The sequence below is a fragment of the Dipodomys merriami genome, unplaced genomic scaffold (assembly GCF_024711535.1).
Source record: "Dipodomys merriami isolate MVZ:Mamm:240054 unplaced genomic scaffold, mDipMer1.0.p SCAF_50, whole genome shotgun sequence".
Taxonomy (NCBI): Eukaryota; Metazoa; Chordata; class Mammalia; order Rodentia; family Heteromyidae; genus Dipodomys; species Dipodomys merriami.
This window is the reverse complement of record NW_027206069.1, coordinates 4205752-4224511: the sequence shown is the minus strand read 5'-3', so window position 1 is coordinate 4224511 and position 18760 is coordinate 4205752. Positions and strand designations below refer to the sequence as shown.

General features: G+C 51.8%; 1 protein-coding gene and 1 long non-coding RNA gene across 5 annotated transcripts in view; one reads left to right on the top strand and one right to left on the bottom strand.

Moving 5' to 3' along the window:
• Nucleotides 1-2296, bottom strand: part of Ccdc85c (coiled-coil domain containing 85C) — a 76074-nt gene extending 73778 nt beyond the window's left edge. For both annotated transcript variants that reach the window (XM_069997608.1, XM_069997607.1), the window contains exon 1: nucleotides 1374-2296. In XM_069997608.1, coding sequence (XP_069853709.1) covers nucleotides 1374-2241 — 868 coding nt within the window. In that variant the 5' untranslated portion in view covers nucleotides 2242-2296. The remainder of the gene's footprint in view (nucleotides 1-1373) is intronic.
• Nucleotides 2297-2812: 516 nt separating this feature from the next.
• LOC138810561 (uncharacterized) overlaps nucleotides 2813-18760 on the top strand; it is a 31627-nt gene continuing 15679 nt past the window's right edge. The window contains exons 1-3 of one of the 3 annotated variants that reach the window (XR_011367164.1): nucleotides 2813-2902; nucleotides 12285-12451; nucleotides 18582-18733. This is a non-coding gene — a long non-coding RNA (uncharacterized lncRNA). Of the gene's footprint in view, nucleotides 2903-2922; nucleotides 3088-12284; nucleotides 12452-18581; nucleotides 18734-18760 lie in introns of those variants that run through there. The other 2 variants (XR_011367163.1, XR_011367162.1) reach the window with 2 other exon arrangements.

Sequence of the window (18760 nt, the reverse complement as noted above, 5' to 3'; positions counted from 1 at the left end):
CCCCTAACTGATGAAACAACTTTACTCTGAGTTGGGGGGGGGGGGGGGGGCTGGCCTGAAGAAGCCTGCAGTGGGAGGCCTGGTGAATGTAGAGTTACAGAGAAACCCGAGTTGCACTTGTAAGGTTACTAATCGGTAACAATATATCCATCCCTGCAGAGCCAGTCCTGCCCTGAACTGGCAAGCTCTGGATGGTAAATAAGGGGAACACCGCTGCACCAATGCCACCACCCTGGGTCTAGTGTCCACCTGCCCGGACCCCAATGTGCCTGCCAAAGCCGGTTGGCCACCAAACCAAAGAAAAAGCATCTCTTTGGGGCTTGCTGGGCGGTCACTTGGGGACCAGCAGTTCTCTAAGGTGTAGATACATTATCTCTGTCTGAGTCAGAAAGGTCTGAGGACAAACAAGAGAGGGCAATTTATTCTCCACCATCACCCAAGCCTTCTAGGCCACTGCCACCAGAGTGGAAGCCCAGCCCCAACCAGGCAGGCGAGGAGGGGGGTTGGAAACAACAGAGAGCCAGGATGGGACGGAGTACATCAGAGGACTTCCAGAGACACCATCTGGAGGACACCTTTGGCACAGAGCCAACATTATCAGGGACAAGTTGACAAAGCCACTGGGGAACATTCCAGAGGCCACATGTCCTCCCATCCACCCCGGCCACAGAAGACTACAGCACTTGGTTGTAAGGTGATCAACAGTTGTGTAAATCCCTTTCTGGGGCTTTGTCCCCTTCTCAAGAGACCTATATGGCCCTCTCCAGTTTACAAATAAGGAAACTGAGGCACATAGGAGGAGAGGAGGAGGGGGGAGGGGGAGCAGAATCCATTCCAACTTCCTATCGTTTACTTTAGAGACTTGGTTGAGAAAAGTCCCCTGAAGTAAGTAAAGGGGAAAAGAAACCAGGAAGGCTTTTATCTTAGCCCAGGGAGCGCTAACTCAGCTGCCTCGAGATCTCAACGCAGCTAGCTGCCCGAGCTCCTGCCTAGGCCCACGAGACGCAGAGGAAGAATTCCAGCCGCCGCACGCAGGTGGACTTGGGTTTAGGGGGATCCCCGCCCGCTGCTCCGGGGGGAGCAGTTACACCCCCTTTCTTCTTGCTACCGTGAAGAAGTCTCCCCATGCCCTGCAGAAATCTTCAAGGTAGGGTGACACACGTTCCCACCCCACCCCCACCCCGCCGGCCGCGCCGACACACCCACAACTCCGCAGCCAGGGAAAACTTTTCTGGGCTCACCCCGCCCTCCCTGCCCCCCACCCCGGGCCAGGCTGCGGATTCTAACACGCGCGGGGTTGCGGGTGGGGGTGGAGAAGAGGCTAGGAAGGGGGCAAACCACTTCTCAGCCCGGGCGCCCCCGGGCGTCCCTACCGTGTAAGCCGTTGGGGATACTGCGGTGGTGGGAAGGAGCCGACAGGTCGTCCAGGGAGCGGCGCGTGGCTCCGGCCTTGCCGTCGGGGCCCTTGTGCGGCCCGGGCGGCAGCAGCGCGGGCGGGACGTGGTGGTGCTGGTGGTGGAGGTGGAGGTGGTGGTGGTGATGGTGGTCCGGGCTGCCGCCGCTGCCCGCGCTGGACGTGCTGCTGCCGTCGCCCACGTCGCGGGCCCCCGAGCCCGCCGCGCCGCCCGCCAGGGGCCCGCTCAGGCTGGCCTGGCTGTCGATGGAGCTGCGGGAGCCCGCGCCGCCGCCGCCGCCGCCGCCGCCGCCCGCGCCGCCCGCGCCCGCGCCCCCGGCAGCCCCGGCGCCCCCCGCCGCCGCCAGCGCCGCGCGCTCCTCGTCGAGCAGCAGCACCAGCTCCTTGAGCTCCAGGTTCTCCCGCAGCAGGGCCTCCTGGCGGGCCTCGAGCTCCCGCAGCTTCTGCTGCGAGCGGGCCACCTCGTGCCACACGGCGCCCGCCGCGTGGCGCCCGAAGCGCTGCCACTCGCGCGCCAGCTTGCGCCCCTTCTGCCGGTCGTCGTCGAGGAAGCAGCAGAGCTCGCGCAGCTCCTGGTTGTCGTCCTGCAGCCGCTGGTTCACGTCCTTGAGCCCGCGGATCTCCAGCAGGTGCTGCTGGAGCCGCCGGTTCACGTCGCGCATCAGGCCGCCGTGCTCCAGCATGAGGCCCACCTTCTCGCCCTCGGCGCGCCGCAGCCGCCGCGCCAGCTCCTCCTTGGTCCAGCGCAGCAGCTCCTCGTCCGGCACCTGGCTGAGCTCCTCCGACGCCGCGGCCGCCGCCGCCGCCGCCGCCGGGGGCTTCGCCATGGCGGGGCCGTCACCGCGGCATCGCCCTCCCTCAGCCGGGGCCGGCGATCCCCGCGCCGGGGCTTCGCTGGGCCGGTCCGCGCGCGGCCGGGGAGCGGCCGGGGGCGCGTGCGGCCCGCACCGCGCCGCGCCGCCCGGAGCGCCCTCGCGGAACACCCTCGCCTGGGCCGGAGCCCGCGCGCCTCGGGGGCTCGGGAGCCGGGAAGGCCGCTGCGTCGGCGGCCGCCGTGCCGGGGCTCCGCGGGCTCGGGTGAAGCAGGCGAGGCCCGCCCCCGGCCCAGCTCCCGGAGCCCCGACCGCCCCGCCCACCGCGGGCGGGGAAGCAGGGGGCGGGGCGGCGCGGCTGGCCCCGCCTCCGGAGAGAGGCTGAGGAACGGCGGAGGGGGCCGTCCCCTATCCCCCCGTCGCCCGGCCCGATGGACCCGTCCGCCAGCCCGGCGCCCAACCAGAGACGCGGGAGCGTCTCGGTCCCGCCCTCCAGGCCGTCCGATTGGTCCTCCCCGGGGGTGTGCGGGAGGGGCGGGGCGCGCGCGGGGGGAGCTACGGACTTAGTACGGTCCGGGCGCCGGGCTTCCGACCCCCTCCGGGCGGCTCAAGTTTCTGCGTGGAGAGGACGCGGCCTGGGCCAATCCCGGGGCTACAGGGCGCTTTTAAAATGCAGGTAGGGCTGGGGGAGGGGCGGGCCGCGGTGGGAAAGGTAGGGCCGGGTCCCCTTAAAGGCGACGCGCGGAAGCGGGAGCCGGCCCCTCCCGTCCCCGCGTCTGCCTTTATCGCCCCCAGTAAACAAACGCCCTGAGTCTGGGCCGCGGCTCCCCTTTCCCTCCGGGAGCACCCGACTTCCGCACGGTAGGAAACGGGATGAACAATAGAAGTCTGACGTGGGGGCCGGGAGGGGCCGCTCTTTGTCCCTCTCTCCGTCCCCGGGCTCCTCCGCCCCGGCCTCTCCACCCCCGGCTTGCCCGCCGCCCGAGCGCGCCGCCCGGCCGCCTTCCCTCTCCCCAGCCCCGGGCTCCGGGTCCCCGAGTCCGCCACGCGGACGGACGCGGCCTCGCCAGCCGAGTCCCGGAGCGAGGTCCGCACCGCCCCGGTCCCGAGGAGGCCGGAGAGCACCGGGCACTCGCTCGGAGCCCCGCGGCTGCGCTCGCTCCACCGCTCCGAGTCCTTGGGATATGGGGCGGATCTGCGACGTGCGAAGTGGAAACCGCTGGGCAAGGGGGGCGGGGGAGGAGGACTCTCCCACTGGGACCCCAAAGCGGGGGTTCGGAGGCGCCCAGCTGGCCGCAGAACCCCCGCCCCGCCCGCAGCCGTGCGGGGCGCCCGGAGCGCATTCACAGCGGGCCTGCAGCCGGGGGCCGGGGAGGGGGGGTCCTCCCTCCGGACCTGCACAGAGGTTTCTAAATAAATAACGAATGAATGAATGAAGAGGCGCCCGCCACCCCCGGCCGCCGGCCGCCTGGGGCGCGCGCCCGCCCGGCCGCCGACCGCCCTCCCCGTCTACGGTTGCTCGGCCCAACCGTTCACTGAACAACGGTGCCAGGCCTGGCCTCGCCCCCGCCCCCTCCCCGGCCCCCGGTATTCGGCGGGGACCACTGCCCTCTGGGGGCACTTGATGTTCTGGAAAGAGGGGAGAATAATAAATAAAATAACGGTGAGAATCTCTGCAGCACCACGCGGGGAATTCAGTTGACTTTGGAGCTCCATGGTCAGAGAGGGACTCGGGGACTTAGAAGCGGAGCTCTAAACCACCAGGACAGTTCTAGGTGGAGGGAACCGCTCGTGCAAAGTCCCTGGGGTTGTCCTGTTATTGGCCTGTTCAAGTAGCCAAGTGGAGCAGAAGGTGGACCAGAGGTCAGGCGCTGGCTCCTGTGTGGTCTAAGACTGCTAAATAAAGCCAGGGGTTATCAAGGAAGGGGTGAATTAGAATTAGTAGTACAACCTGTTAAGAGGCTCACCTTGCCTCGTGTGTGAAGAAGAGATGTGGGCAGGCCTGAGAGAAGTCCAGATTAAGTACACACACACACACACACACACACACACACACACACACACACACACACACACACACACACACACACACACACACACACACACACCCTAGCATCCTGAGTTCAAGCCCAGGACTGGCACAAAAAAGGCAGGTGGTATGAGAGGCCAGGGCTAGAGAAGAGGGACTTCCAAGCCACACACACACACACACACACACACACACACACACACACACACACACACACACACACACACACACACACACACACACACACACACACACACACACACACACACACACACACACACACCCTAGCATCCTGAGTTCAAGCCCAGGACTGGCACAAAAAAGGCAGGTGGTATGAGAGGCCAGGGCTAGAGAAGAGGGACTTCCAAGCCACACACACACACACACACACACACACACACACACACACACACACACACACACACACACACACACACACACACACACACACACACACACACACACACACACACACACACCCTAGCATCCTGAGTTCAAGCCCAGGACTGGCACAAAAAAGGCAGGTGGTATGAGAGGCCAGGGCTAGAGAAGAGGGACTTCCAAGCCAGAGCTCCCTCCCTGGAGGACTCCAGATCCCAGGATCCAACCACAAGTGCTATAGCCCCACGCCACCCCCAGAACACTCATAGCCCCACAGAACCAGGATCCTGAAAGAGCCAGAAACAGTGCATCACTCCTCAGTCATGAAAACAGTAAAAGTAAATCATGGAGCCGGGTGCTGGTGGCTTACACCTGTAATCCTAATACTCAGAAGGCTGAGGATTGCAGCTCAAAGCCAACCTGGTAGGAAAGTCCGTTAACCACCAAAAAAAGCCCGAAGTAGAGCTATGGCTCAAGTGATAGAGCACTAGCCTCGAGCATAAAAGCTCAGAGACAGTGCCTAAGCCCTGAGTTCAAGCCCCAGGACTAGCACATATGTGTGTGGGGGGGGGGGGGGGGGTGTGGGTGTGTGTGCAAAGAGTATATGTATATACATATATATATGTATATACTCTTTGTCCATAACCTTGGTAATAACAATTTTAATTTTTAATTCATACACAAAAAAATAATGGATGGGCTGGGAAGGTGGTTCAGTGGTAGAGTGCTTGCCTTGCATGCATAAGGCCCTGGGTTCGATTCCTCAGCACCACATAAGCAGAAAAAGACAGAAGTGGCTCTGTGGCTCCAGTGGTAGAGCACTAGCCTTGAGCTGAAGAGCTGAGGGACAGTGCCCAGGCCCAGAGCTCAGGCCCCATGACTGGCAAAAAAAAAAAAAAAAAAAGGACCTCTGACCCGGTAATTCTCGAGGTGCTCAGGAAAAGCATAGTAAAGCCAGGTGTTGATAGCTCATGCCTGTAAGCTTAGCTATTTAGGAGACTAAAATCTGATGATTGTGATTCAAAGCCAGCCCAGCCAGGAAATCCTTGAGACTCTTACCTCCAGTTAACCAACAGAAAACTGAAGTGGAGCTGAGGCTCAAAGTGGTAGAACTCCAGCCTTAAGCAAGAGAGCTCAGGAACATACAGCCCAGGCCCTGAGTGCAAGCCCCATAACCACCAAAAAAAAAAAAAAAAGCACTTGTGAGTCTTTAATAATATCCGCACCCCCCTTCCCCAAAGTCTCAAGCACAGGAAGGTACCCATGTGAGTCACACAAATGTTTTTTAAGAGTGGGCTGGGATTGAGATGCCAGCACATTAGGGTTGGGGATCTAACTCAGTGGATAAGCTTGGCTCTGGGAGAAAAAAAAAAAAAAATGCTGGCACATGGCAAACAAAATTCTCCAAAGCCTAGGGTGGAAGGGGGGGTGTGAATATGAGCATCCAGAGTATAAGGACACTGCACTTGCACTGTGAGGGGAAGGGGCTCTTAAAACACTCTGAGCTTGGCAAGTTGGACGTCTTATTTTAAGAGTGAGGAAACTGCTGAGGGCCTAGAAATTATCACCTAAGCAAACCCTGTAACTACCTTATAAGTGGCATGAGTCATGTTGCACTATATCTGTGCATGTGTGACAGCATCGATTTAATAGCTACACACATTGCAGGTAAGTATCACCTCCTCCTTTATCCTCTCAAGCAATGGGTCCCTCAAGTATTTGGTCTGGATTTGTTTTTTGTTTCCCCCTACCACCCCCCACCCATACTCAGAACCTAGATGCTGTCCCTAAGCATTTTTTAAATTTAATTTTATTGTAAAAGTGATGTATAGAGGGGTTACAGTCACATAACCTAGGTAATGAGTACATGTCTTGTCAAACATTGTTGCCCCCTCCCTTGTTTTCTCCCACTTTCCCTCTCCCCCCAACTCCCCTCCAAGTTGTTGTTTTTTTTTTTTTTGGATCCAGTAGAGGGGCCTGAACTCTGGGCCTGGGCGCTGTCCCTCAGCTCTTCAGCTCAAGGCTAGCGCTCTACCACTTGAGCCACAGTGCCACTTCCGGCTTTTTTCTTTTTGCTTATGTGGTGCTGGGGAATGGAACCCAGGGCCTCATGTATGCAAGGGAAGCACTCTACCACTGAGCCACCTTCCCAGCCCCTCCCCTCCAAGTTGTAAAACTCATTTCCAACATAATGTCCTGTGAGTATAACTATTGCATTGGTTTACCCTCTGTGCCTTGTCTCACCATTTTGTTATTTCTCTTCCCTTCCCTTCCCCAAATCAGATAAACATATACAAGACACAGGGTATCAAAATAAAAAACAATGACTACAGGGGATAAACCAAAGGAGGGGGGATAACTTAGGGCTGGGAAGGTAGCTCAGTGGTAGAGCACTTGCCTTGCATGCATGAAGCCCTGGGTTCGATTCCTCAGCACCCCATAAGCAGAAAAAAGCCAGAGTGGTGCTCTGGCTCAAATGGTAGAGCGCTTGCCTTGAACTGAAGAGCTGAGGGACAGCACCCAGGCCCAGAGTTCAGGCTTCAGGACTGACCAAAAAAAAAAAGAATTTGACACAGTACATTTTTAAAAAAGGAGGGGATGAGGGCTGGAAATGTGGCTTAGTGGCAAAGTACTTACCTAGCATGCAGGAAGCCCTAGTTTCAACTCCTCAGTACCACATACACAGAAAAAGCCAGAAGTGGTGCTGTGGCTCAAGTGGTACCTTTGAGTAAAAGAAGCTTAGGGACAGTGCCCAGGCCCTGAGTTCAAGCCCCAGGACTGGAAAAAAAAAATTGCTCCCATATCTCAGAGTTTATTTCGATTAGCATCATTTTATATGGTCATATGTTCATAGCTATTGAGCTACTGTGATCCTCTGCTAGGACTATCCTAGATATATACTAATTATTACAAATGAGGGAGACCATGGAACCTATGCTGCTTTGGGTCTGGTTTACTTCACTTAAGATTATTTTTTTCCAAGTCTTTCCATTTCCCTGTGAATAGGGTAATGTTATTCTTTCTGATGGAAGCATAGAATTCCATTGTGTATATATACTACATTTTCTTTTTTTTTCTTTTTTTTTTCTTTTTTTTTTGGGGGGGGTGGGGGTCCAGTCATGGGGCCTGAACTCTGGGCCTGGGCGCTGTCCCTCAGCTCTTCAGCTCAAGGCTAGCGCTCTACCACTTGAACCACAGCACCACTTCCAGCTTTTTTCTTTTTGCTTATGTGGTGCTGAGGAATCGAACCCAGGGCCTCAGGCATGCAAGGTGAGTGCTCTACCACTGAGCCACCTTCCCAGCACCTATACCACATTTTCCTGATCCATTCATTTACTGAGGAACATCTGGGTTGGTTCCATATCTTATCTATAATAAATAATGCATCAATAAACATAGTTGTGCTGGGAACTTTAGTGTAGCCTTGTTTGTGATCATTTGGGTAGATGTCCAGGAGTGGGATAGCTGGATCGTAGGGAGCTCTATGTTTAGTCTTTTGAGGAGCATCCATACTGCTTTCCAGAGTGGTTGAAACAGTTTACATTCCTACCAACAGTGTAGTAGTGTTTCTTTTTGGTCACATCCCCACCAGTGTCTGTTAATGTATTTTTTTGATAATGGCCATTTTAACTGGGATGAGGTGTAATCTCAGTGTAGTTTTTTTGTTTTGTGTGTGTGTGTGTTTTGTTTATTGTTTTTGTTTGTTTGTTTTTTGCCAGTCCTAGAGTTTGAACTCAGGGCCTGGGGCCTGAGTTTCTTTTTTTGGGGGGGGGGAGGGGGTCCGGTCATGGGCCTGAACTCTGGGCCTGGGCACTGTCCCTCAGCTCTTCAGCTCAAGGCGAGCGCTCTACCACTTGGGCTACAGCACCACTTCCGGTTTTCTAGTGGTTTATTGGAGATAGGAGTCTCACAGTCTTTCCTGCCCGGGCTGGCTTTGAACCGAGATCCTCAGATCTCAGCCTCCTGAGTAGCTAGGATTACAGGCGTGAGCCACCGGCGCCCAGCTAGTCCCTCAGCTCTTCAGCTCAAGGCTAGCACTCTACCACTTGAGCCAAGCGCCACTTCCAGCTTTTTTTTTTTTCTGTTTATGTGGTGCTGAGGAATCGAACCCAGGGCTTCATGCATGCAAGGCAAGCGCTCTACCACTGAGCCACCTTCCCAACCCCAGTTTCTTTTGCTCAAAGCTAACACTCTACCACTTGAGCCATAGCACCACTTCCAGCCTTTTGTGTGTATGTGGTACTGAGGACTTGAACCCAGGGCTTCATGTATCCTAGGCAAGCACTCTGCCACTAAGCCACATTCCCAGCCCCTCAACGTAGTTTCAATTTGCATTTGTTTTATGGCCAGAGATGTTGACTATTTCTTTATGCCCAAATAGCAAAAGCAACCCTTAGTAGGAAAAACAGTGCTAAAGAAATATCGGTATCAGGGCTGGGAAGGTGGCTCAGTGGTAGAGTGCTTGGCTTGCATGCATGAGGCCCTGGGTTCGATTCCTCAGTACCACATAAGCAAAAAGAAAAAAGCCAGAAGTGGTGCTGTGGCTCAAGTGGTAGAGTGCTAGCCTTGAGCTGAAGAGCTAAGGGACAGTGCCCAGGCCCAGAGTTCAGGCCCCATGACCGGACCCAAAAATAAATAAATAAACAAAGAAATATCGGTATCAAATTTCAAACTATTATAAAGCCATAGCTATAAAAACAGCTTGGTGGCCGGTAGCTCATACCTGTAATCCTAGCTACTCAGGAGGCTGAGATCTGAGGATCACAGTTCAAAGCCAGCCCAGGCAGGAAAGTCCATGAGACACTCTCTGACTCTCTCTCTCTGACTCTCTCTCTGACTCTCTCTCTCTGACTCTCTCTCTGACTCTCTCTCTGACTCTCTCTCTGACTCTCTCTCTCTCTCTCTCTCTCTCTCTCTCTCTCTCTCTCTCTCTCTCTCTCTCTCTCTCTCTCTCTCTCCTTTTTGGTCAGTTGGGGGTCTTGAACTCTGGGCCTGGGCACTGTCCCTGAGCTCTTCAGCTCAAGGCTAGCATTCTACCACTTGAGCCACAGTGCCACTTCCAGCTTTTTCTGTTTAAGTGGTGCTGAGGAATCAAACCCAGGACCTCATGCATGCAAGGCAAGCACTCTACCACTGAGTCACCTTCTCAGCCCCATGAGACTCTTATCTCCACTTAACTACCAGAAAACTGAGGTGGTGCTGTGGCTCAAGTGTTAGAGTGCTCACCTTGGCTCAAAAGCACAGGGACAGCACACAGGCCCAGAGTTAAATCCCCACAATGGATCAAAAAAAAAAAACCAGCTTGGCACATGAACAGGCCTGAGGACCAGTGGAATAGAACTGAACACCCAGAAATAGTCCCACAGACCTATGGCCACCTAATTTTTGATGAGAGCCAAAATCATCAGATGGAAGAAAGATAGCCTCTTCAACAAATGGTGCTGGCAGAATTGGCTATACATATATAGAAAACTGAAGTTAGATCCTTATATGTCACCCTGCAACCAGAATCAACTCCAAATACATCAAAGAGGTCAGAGCAGATACCCTAGAAGTATTACAGGAAGGAACCAGGGCTCTTTGGCAAAGGTCCAAACTTCATAAAGCTCCAGAAACAACAAAACAAAGAAAAGCTGCATAAATGGGATAACATTAGATTGCAATTTCTGCATGGCAAAGGACATAGCAAGATAAATAGGAAGCCCACAGATTGGGAGAAGATCGTCACTAGCTATACAACAGACATTGTCCATTAGCTTTTTTGCTCAAGGTTTGTGTTCTACCCCTTGAACCACAAGCTGCTCTACTACTGGCTTTTAATTGGCTAATTTGGAGACAACAGTCTTAATGTTTCCTTCTGGCTTTTTATAAGTTAATTGAAAACAAAAGTTGGTTATGGGGGCTGGGAAGGTGGCTCAGTGGTAAAGCGCTTGCCTTGCATGCTTGAGGCCCTGGGTTTGATTCCTCAGCACCCATAAACAAAAAACAAGCCGGAAGTGGTGATGTGGCTCAAGTGGTAGAGCGCTAGCCTTGAGCTGAAGAGCTGAGGGGCAGCGCCCAGGCTCAGAGTTCAGGCCCACGACTGGACCCAAAATAAAAACCAAAACAAAAATCCTCTTTTAGCCGGGTGCTGGTGGCTCACGCCTGTAATCCTAGCTACTCAGGAGGCTGAGATCTGAGGATCGCGGTTCAAAGCCAGCCAGGGCAGGAGAGACCATGAGACTCCTATCTCCAATAAACCACCAGAAAACCGGAAGTGGCGCTGTAGCTCAAGTGGTAGAGCGCTCGCCTTGAGCTGAAGAGATGAGGGACAGTGCCCAGGCCCAGAGTTCAAGCCCCACGACTGACAAAAAAAAAAAAAAGTTGGTTATGGGGGCTTGAACTCTGGGCCTGGACATTGTCCCTCAGCTCTTCAGCTCGAGGCTAGCACTCTACCACTTGAGCCACAGTGCCACTTCTGGTTTTCTGTTGGTTTATTAAAGATAAGAGTCTTGAGGACTTTCCTGCTCTGGCTGGCTTTGAACCTTGGTCCTCAGATCTCAGCCTCCTAAATAGCTAGATTACAGGCGTGAACCACTGGCACTCAGCAAAGACAAAAGTCTTACATTTCCTGCCCAAGCTGGCTTTGTACTGTGATCCTCAGTTCTCAGCCTCCTGCATAGTTAGGATTACAAATATGAGCCACCAGCAGCCAACTCATTTTCATTTTTATAGTGCTAGGGGCCAAACCCAGGGTCTCAAACATGCTAGGCATTCCCTAGTTTTTTGTTTTGTTTTGTTTTGTCAGTCATGGGACTTGAACTCTGGGCCTGGGCGCTGTCCCTCAGCTCTTCAGCTCAAGGTGAGTACTTTACCACTTGAGCCACAGCGCCATTTTGGTGTTTTCTGGTGGTTAATTGGAGATAAGACTCACTGACTTTCCTACCTGGGCTGGCTTTGAACCATGATCCTCAGATTTCAGCCTCCTGAGTAGCTACAGGCGTGAGCCACCAGCGCCTATCTTTCCCTAGTCTTTTTAAACCAAACACAGGTGTACATGTGTGAAAATGTCATACTGAAACCCCTCTTGTATAACCAATACATGCTAATATATATATATATATATTTTTTTGGTGGGTCTTGGGACTTGAACTCAGGGCCTAGACTCTGTCCCTGAGCCTTTCTGTGCTCAAAGCTAGCACTCTACCACTTGGGCCACAGTGCCACTTCCGGCTTTTCCTGTTTATGTGGTACTAAGGAATCAAACTCAGGGTTTCATGCATGCTAGGCAAGCATGCTACCACTAAACCAAATTCCCAGCCTATGCTAATAATCTTAAAAAAAAAAAAAAAAGCTGGATGTTGGTGGCTCACACCTATAAGCCTAGCTACTCAGGAGACTGAGGATTGCAGTTCAAAGCCAGCCTGGGCAGGAAAATGTAATATTCTTATCTCCAATAAACCACCTGAAAACCAGAAGTGGCACTGTGGCTCAAGGGGTAGAAGGCCCCACAACCAAGCCTTTCCCCCCCCCAAAAAAAAACTCTCCAGACACTGCCAGATGGGCCTTGGCTAAGAGGCACTACTGTCCATTATCCACTGCGTGGACATGTTGCCCTTCTCTCTCCTACTGAAGGTCATCTGTTTCTACTTCTGTTTGTTACAACCAGCAGTGCTGCTGTAGACATATTTCTTCATGCATCCTAGAGGTCCATGAGCAGGGACCCCACTCAGACCTGTGCCAAGACACAAAATGACCCGGCCGTTCCTGCAGTCCACACCTTTGGCTGGACCAGATGAAGCCACATGTTGGTTCATATCCACCAGCAGGATACAGGTATATCTTTTCCACCCTTGCTGACTGACCCCCTGGCCTCGTCTACATTGGCCAACTTCCTCCTTGTCCCCCACTCCACTCTGTCTCTCAGGACTCTCAGAGCACACAAGAAAAGCCCAGCCCTGGGGCTGGGAAGGTGGCTCAGTGGTAGTGCGCTTGCCTTGCATGCCTGAGGCCCTGGGTTCGATTCCTCAGCACCACATAAGCAAAAAGAAAAAAGGCCGGAAGTGGCGCTGTGGCTCAAGTGGTAGAGTGCTAGCCTTGAGCTGAAGAGCTGAGGGACAGTGCCCAGGCCCAGAGTTCAGGCCCCACAACCAGACCCAAAATAAAGAAAGAAAAAAGAAAAGCCTAGCCATGCACTGGTTCCCTCACGCCTATAATCCTGGCCACCCAGGAGGCTGAAATCAGAGGATCATGGTTCAAAACCAGCCTGGGCAGGAAAGTCCATGAGACTCTTATCTCCCATTAGCCACCCCAAAACTGGAAGTGGAGCTGTGGCTTAAAGTAGTAGAATACTAGCCTTGAGTGAACAAGCTCAGGGACAGCGCCCAGGCCCTGAGTTCAAGCCTCAAGTCCAACAAAAAAAATAAATAAAAAAGAGGAGAGAAGCATAGGTTTACCCACTTGTGAGTTAGTTGAAATATGTGTATCTACTAAATCAGTGCTGTCACTCGTGCACAGATTATAGTGCAACATGATGCATGCTGCTTATAAGGTAGTTACAAGGCTTGCTTAGGTGGTAACCTCAGCCCCCAGTGCATAGACTTGGATCCTGGCTGTGTATCTGTGACTGTCAGCAACTGTACCTTTTGCCTCCAAGACTTCTAACTGTGCCTGTTCATCCCCATGACACATGATGCTATGCATACTAGGCCGTTTGTGCACCACCCTAAGCCCAAGATCTACAACCATCATTCCCCCACCCTATCAGCTGCCCAGACCTGAGAGCAAGCTCCTCTGATCCCTGAATATTTCATGCATGAGGGTGAAATGAAAGTCATGAAGACGTTAATTGTTAATGTGGCTTCTCCTGGCTGTAGGCCCAGCCCTCCCAGGCTCTCCTGAGTGATATCACACTGTGATAAGAGCAATTCCTCATGTACCCCAGGCCTTATTGCGGTGAGACTGGGCTGGAGCATTGTCCCCTGACCCCCAGCTGGTGGGAAAGCAGTGGCCATTTAAGTAACGGTAACAGTCAGACCATTAGATCTGCTGTTTTGCTCACCACTGTTCCCCAGTGCCCACTTGGCAGAGAGCCTGGAAGCTTAGTAAATGTTTGTTGAATGAATGAGTGATGGAGGAGGAAGCTGGGGTAAGTAGAAAAACCCAAGACTTAATTAGAGTCTGTATCTCTGGCCTGACACCAGGCAGGTGGCCCTCAGCAGTCATAAGCACACCTCCTCCTGAGGCTTTGTGTATACAGGTATTGGGGCTTGAACTCAGGGCCTGAACACTGTCTCTGAGTTTTTGTGCTCAAAGCTAATGCTCTTATCAATTGAGTCACAGCTCTAGTTCTGGCTTTTTTTTGGGGGGGTGGTCGGGTCATGGGGCCTGAACTCTGGGCCTGGGCACTGTCCCTCAGCTCTTCAGCTCAAGGCTAGCGCTCTAACACTTGAGCCACAGCACCACTTCTGGCTTTTTTCTTTTTGCTTATGTGGTGCTGAGGAATCGAACCCAGGGCCTCATGCATGCAAGGCAAGCACTCTACCACTGAGCCACCTTCCCAGCCCAGTTCTGGCTTTTTTTTTTAATAGTTAATTGAATATAAGAGCCTCACAAACTTCCCTGCCTATGCTGGCTTTGAGCCATGATCCAGATCAAAGCCTACTGGATAGCTGGATTTATAGGCATGAGATGGTGCCCATCTTCTTTTGCCTCCCCCCCGCCCCCGGTTGTGGGACTTGAATTCTGGGCCTGGGCGCTGTCCCTCAGCTCTTCAGCTCAAGGTGAGTGCTCTACCACTTGAGCCACAACACCACTTCATTTTTCTGGTGGTTAATTGGAGATAAGAGTCTCACGGACTTTCCTGCCCATTGAACCTCAATCCCCAGATCTCAGCCTCCTAAGTAGCTAGGATGACATGCATGAGCCACCGGTACCCAGCTCCCAGTGCCTTTTAGATCTGTACCTGGGTGTGGATTAAAGTCACCCTCCTTACAGGAAGGGAGATACAGAACATGGAAATGCAAGCGTGAGCCCTAGGCCTCATGACTCTGGAAACATGAGGATCTTATTCATAGGCACCAAGCTGGGCTGAAAGGAGACACCCCATTTCTATAGGGAGCATAGAGATCTTCAGAGATAGTTAATGCTCTCCAAATCCCCCCTGCCAAAAATAATCCTCAAAAGTGCTGCCAGGGTAGATATATCAGATGACAGGGAGGGTTTGTGGAGCTGACGCTAGTGTTCTTAATGACCCTAATTTTTGCCCCATATCTAATGGTCGTAAAATGATGAAAAGGACTGTAATAAAGATATCACACACACACACACACACACACACACACACACAATCTGGGGACTGGTAGACAGAAGGAGTCAATGGAAAGGACCATCCTAGATGTTAAAAATATCACTGTAAAATTATAGACTACCAAGAGAGAAGAAATTCTAAAAAAAAAAAAAAAAAATCCAAAAAGCAAAAGAGAGAAGAGAGAATGATACATGCAGGGTAAAGAATCAGAACAAGAGATTCTCCTGGCAGAGGCTGGAAAATCCCAGAACAATGCAGCCTTCAGCATGCTGAAGGAAAGCTAGTGTGATTAGTGTGAAAGAAGAGTGAGATATCTCCACATTAAAAATTAATCAGCAAAATTATCTCGCAGGAATCCTTTCTCTAAACCAAGGAATTTGGCTGGGGTATAGCTCATGATGGAGTGATTTCCTAGCATGAACAAGGCCCTAAGTTTGAGTCCCACCATGAGTGCACAGATACACACACACACACACAAACACACACACACACACACACACACACACAGAGGAATTAATACAAAAAACAAGAGGACATGAAATTCAAGAAATAGGAATCCCAGGGTGAGATCTGCAACCTGGGCAGATGAATGAACAGACTGGAGCTTCAGGAAGAACATCCAGAGGGAGAGAGAGAGAGCGTACACAGACAGACTCCCTGGGGCCTTAGCTGTCCAGAGAAGAATACCAGATCTCTGTCTGACAGGAGATAGGTCCAAAGAAAACCAAACAAATCAAAACAAGGAGGCAATTACTAACCCTAAGGGTAAACCCAAAAGTCACCTAATGAATGAAACCCAGATCATGGCTCTGTTGGCCACACAGTACAATATAACGTGTAAGCAACATTGATTTAACCAAATATTGTGATTCAGACACACAATAGGAAGGGTGGGGAGGGGTTGGCTGGGGATTTTGGTGGGGAGGGGGGGAGGGGGGAAGGGAGCAAAATGATGGAACACCCCTCTTCCATAAGAAAAAGGCAGTGGATGGTGTCTAAAGTTAGGAAAGCAAAAAGGAAGCGTTGTTTTCAAATACAGATTCCAGTGTGGAAGATCAAAGTCACTGCCTCCAGGAAAGAAGGATTTAGAGCTGGGAAAGAGAAGATATAAGACTTTTCTGGTTTTTGTTTTTGGGGGGAGGAGAGGGCGGGTAGTTTGCTGGTCCTAGGGCTTGAACTACAGGCCTGGGCACTGCCCTGTTTATGTGGGACTGAGGAATTGAACCCAGGGCTTCATGTATGATAGGCAAGCACTCTACCACTAAACCACATTCCCAGCCTTGATAAGAAATCTTTTTCCTGTATATGTTTTAAAGCTAATTGCTCTGGGGTCCAGGGTTGATGATAAGCAAAATTTCAGGCCTTACATTTCTTTTTTAAAGTATGTTCATAGTATTTCAAAAATAAATTTATAAGGCTCATTTTAAAAACAACAAAAAACCAGGTGCCTGTGGCTCAAGCCTGTAACCCTAGCTACTCAGGAGGCTGAGATCTGAGGATTAAGGTTCAAAGCCCGCCTGGGCAGGAAAGTCCATGAAATTCTCATTTCCAATTAATCCAATTAATCATAAAAAAAAGCCAGAAGTGGTGCTGTGGCTCAAGTGGTAGAGTGCCAGCCTTGAGCAAAAGCTCAGGCACAGTGCCCAGGCCATGAATTCAAGCCCCAGAACTGGCAAAAAAAAAAAAAAATACTGCCAAATCTGACATTACAAAAGAAGCATTTTCAAAAATAAAAGGTTTCAAAAAAAAAAAAGTAGCTTCAGTACCTCTTCCAGGAAGCTTTTGGTCACACATTCTCCTGGAAGTTTCCAGCCACCAGGGAATAGGGACCCAGAAGGAAGGTCTTCCTTGGGGTGGAGGTGCAGCCTGGAAGGAAAGACCCAGAGACTAGAGCACAGTGCCAGAACACTTGATAACACCTCACTAAGTGCAGAGTAGATCAAGTGAAAAATTAAGGGACACATAAATAACTTAAAAGCTAAACAAAAATGCAGTAACTCTAAAGCACAAACAAAATTGTACAAGAAACTGCTGTTGACCACTTTATGATTTTCATGAAATAATATAATTATAAGCTCCTTGACCAGCTGCTAAGAACTGGAGAAAGCCCTCCAGGGAAGGAGGCAGGGGTGGTGGGGACAGGCGAAGAGCTGGATCCCCTTCTGCACGACTACAAGAACATAGAAATGTCTGGCATTGATACATCGAGAAATAAGCAGGTAAACATCTTACTCCAAAATGTGGAGGCCAAAACCAGGGAGAACAACCAAATACAGAAATGGGTTGTCCTCAGCATTGGGAATAAGAGGAATGTCCTGTAGACAATCTAGTGTTTGGAACTGGCTTAGTGGTAGAGTGCTTGGCTAGCATGGATGAATCCCTGTGTTCCATTTCTGAGTACCACATGAACAGAAAAACCCAGAAGTGGTGCTGTGGTTCAAGTGGTAGAGCACTAGCCCTGAACAAAAGAAGCTCAGGGACAGTGCCCAGGCCCTGAGAATAAATTCCAGGACTAGCAAAAAAAAAATGTCATGGGGCTGAGGATGGAGCTTAGTTGTAGAGTACTCGCCTTGCCTGTCAATCTGCTTGGCTATCTGTCTCTGGGGATGATGGCATGTGAAACAAATGAGGAAGACCAGAAAAGTCAAAAGGAAACACTCTTTTTTTTTTTTCTTCTTTTTTTTGGGGTCCGGTCGTGGGGCCTGAACTCTGGGCCTGGGCACTGTCCCTCAGCTCTTCAGCTCAAGGCTAGTGTTCTACCACTTGAGCCACAGCGCCACTTCTGGCTTTTTTCTTATGCGGCGCTGAGGAATCAAACCCAGGGCCTCAGGCATGCAAGGCAAGTGCTCTACCACTGAGCCACCTTCCCAGCCCCTGAGGGAAACACTCTAACTGGATTCCATCAGGGTCCTGCTGGTAGAAGTGTTCCCCTGGGCAGACTGTGGCTTTCCCAGACAGTTAGCAAAACAATCTTTGAACTGAGCATCTGTGATCCTAGCTACTCAGGAAACGGAAATCTAAGGATCACAGTTCAAAGCCAGCCATGGCAGAAAAGCCTATGAAACTTTTACCTCCAGTTAACTACCAAAAAGCCAGAAGTGGAGCTGTGGCTCAAGCAGTAATGCACCTGCCTAGAGCAAAAAAGACAAGTTCAAGTCCGAGCACGAGCTCCACAACATTCTGGGCGGTTTGGCTTCCCAACAGCTCAGCGACAGAGCCCAGAACAAGTTCAAGCTCCAGGACCTGTGCATGTGTGTGTGTGGGGGGGGGGGGGGGAGGAGTTGGACACTGGTGCCTCACACCTGTAATTCTAGCTACTAAGAAAGCTGAGATCTGAGGATCACGGTTGAAAACCATCCCAGGCAGGGAAGTCTGAGAGCTTCTCATCTCCAATTAATTACCAGAAAATCAAAATCAGAATCCATGCTGTGGCTCAAAGTAGTAGAGTGCTAGCCTTGAGCAGAAAAGCTCAGGGACAGCAACCAAGCCTTAAGTTCAAGCCCCAGAACCAACAAAAGAAAAAAAAAAGTCAGGTGGGCATTTATTAGCCATGTCCTCTTCTTGGGTCAGTCTGCTTACCAGTGCCAGGCTGGGAACAGGCTGGGACCACAGGGTATTGAAGCCAGGACCCCACCTCACCCCTGTCTCCTGTCCCAGGTTCCCAGTGGGATTCTGGAGTACCATGTCTTCCCACTCCTGACCACCTGGCCCCAGATGAGAATCCAGCTTTCCCCAGCCTCCAGGAAGAACAGCAGCTGGCAGATCCTGCCTGGCACTTACAGCCGGAAATGACAGACCAGCCCCTTCCAGTAAGAGCTAATTACCATCTACGGCTG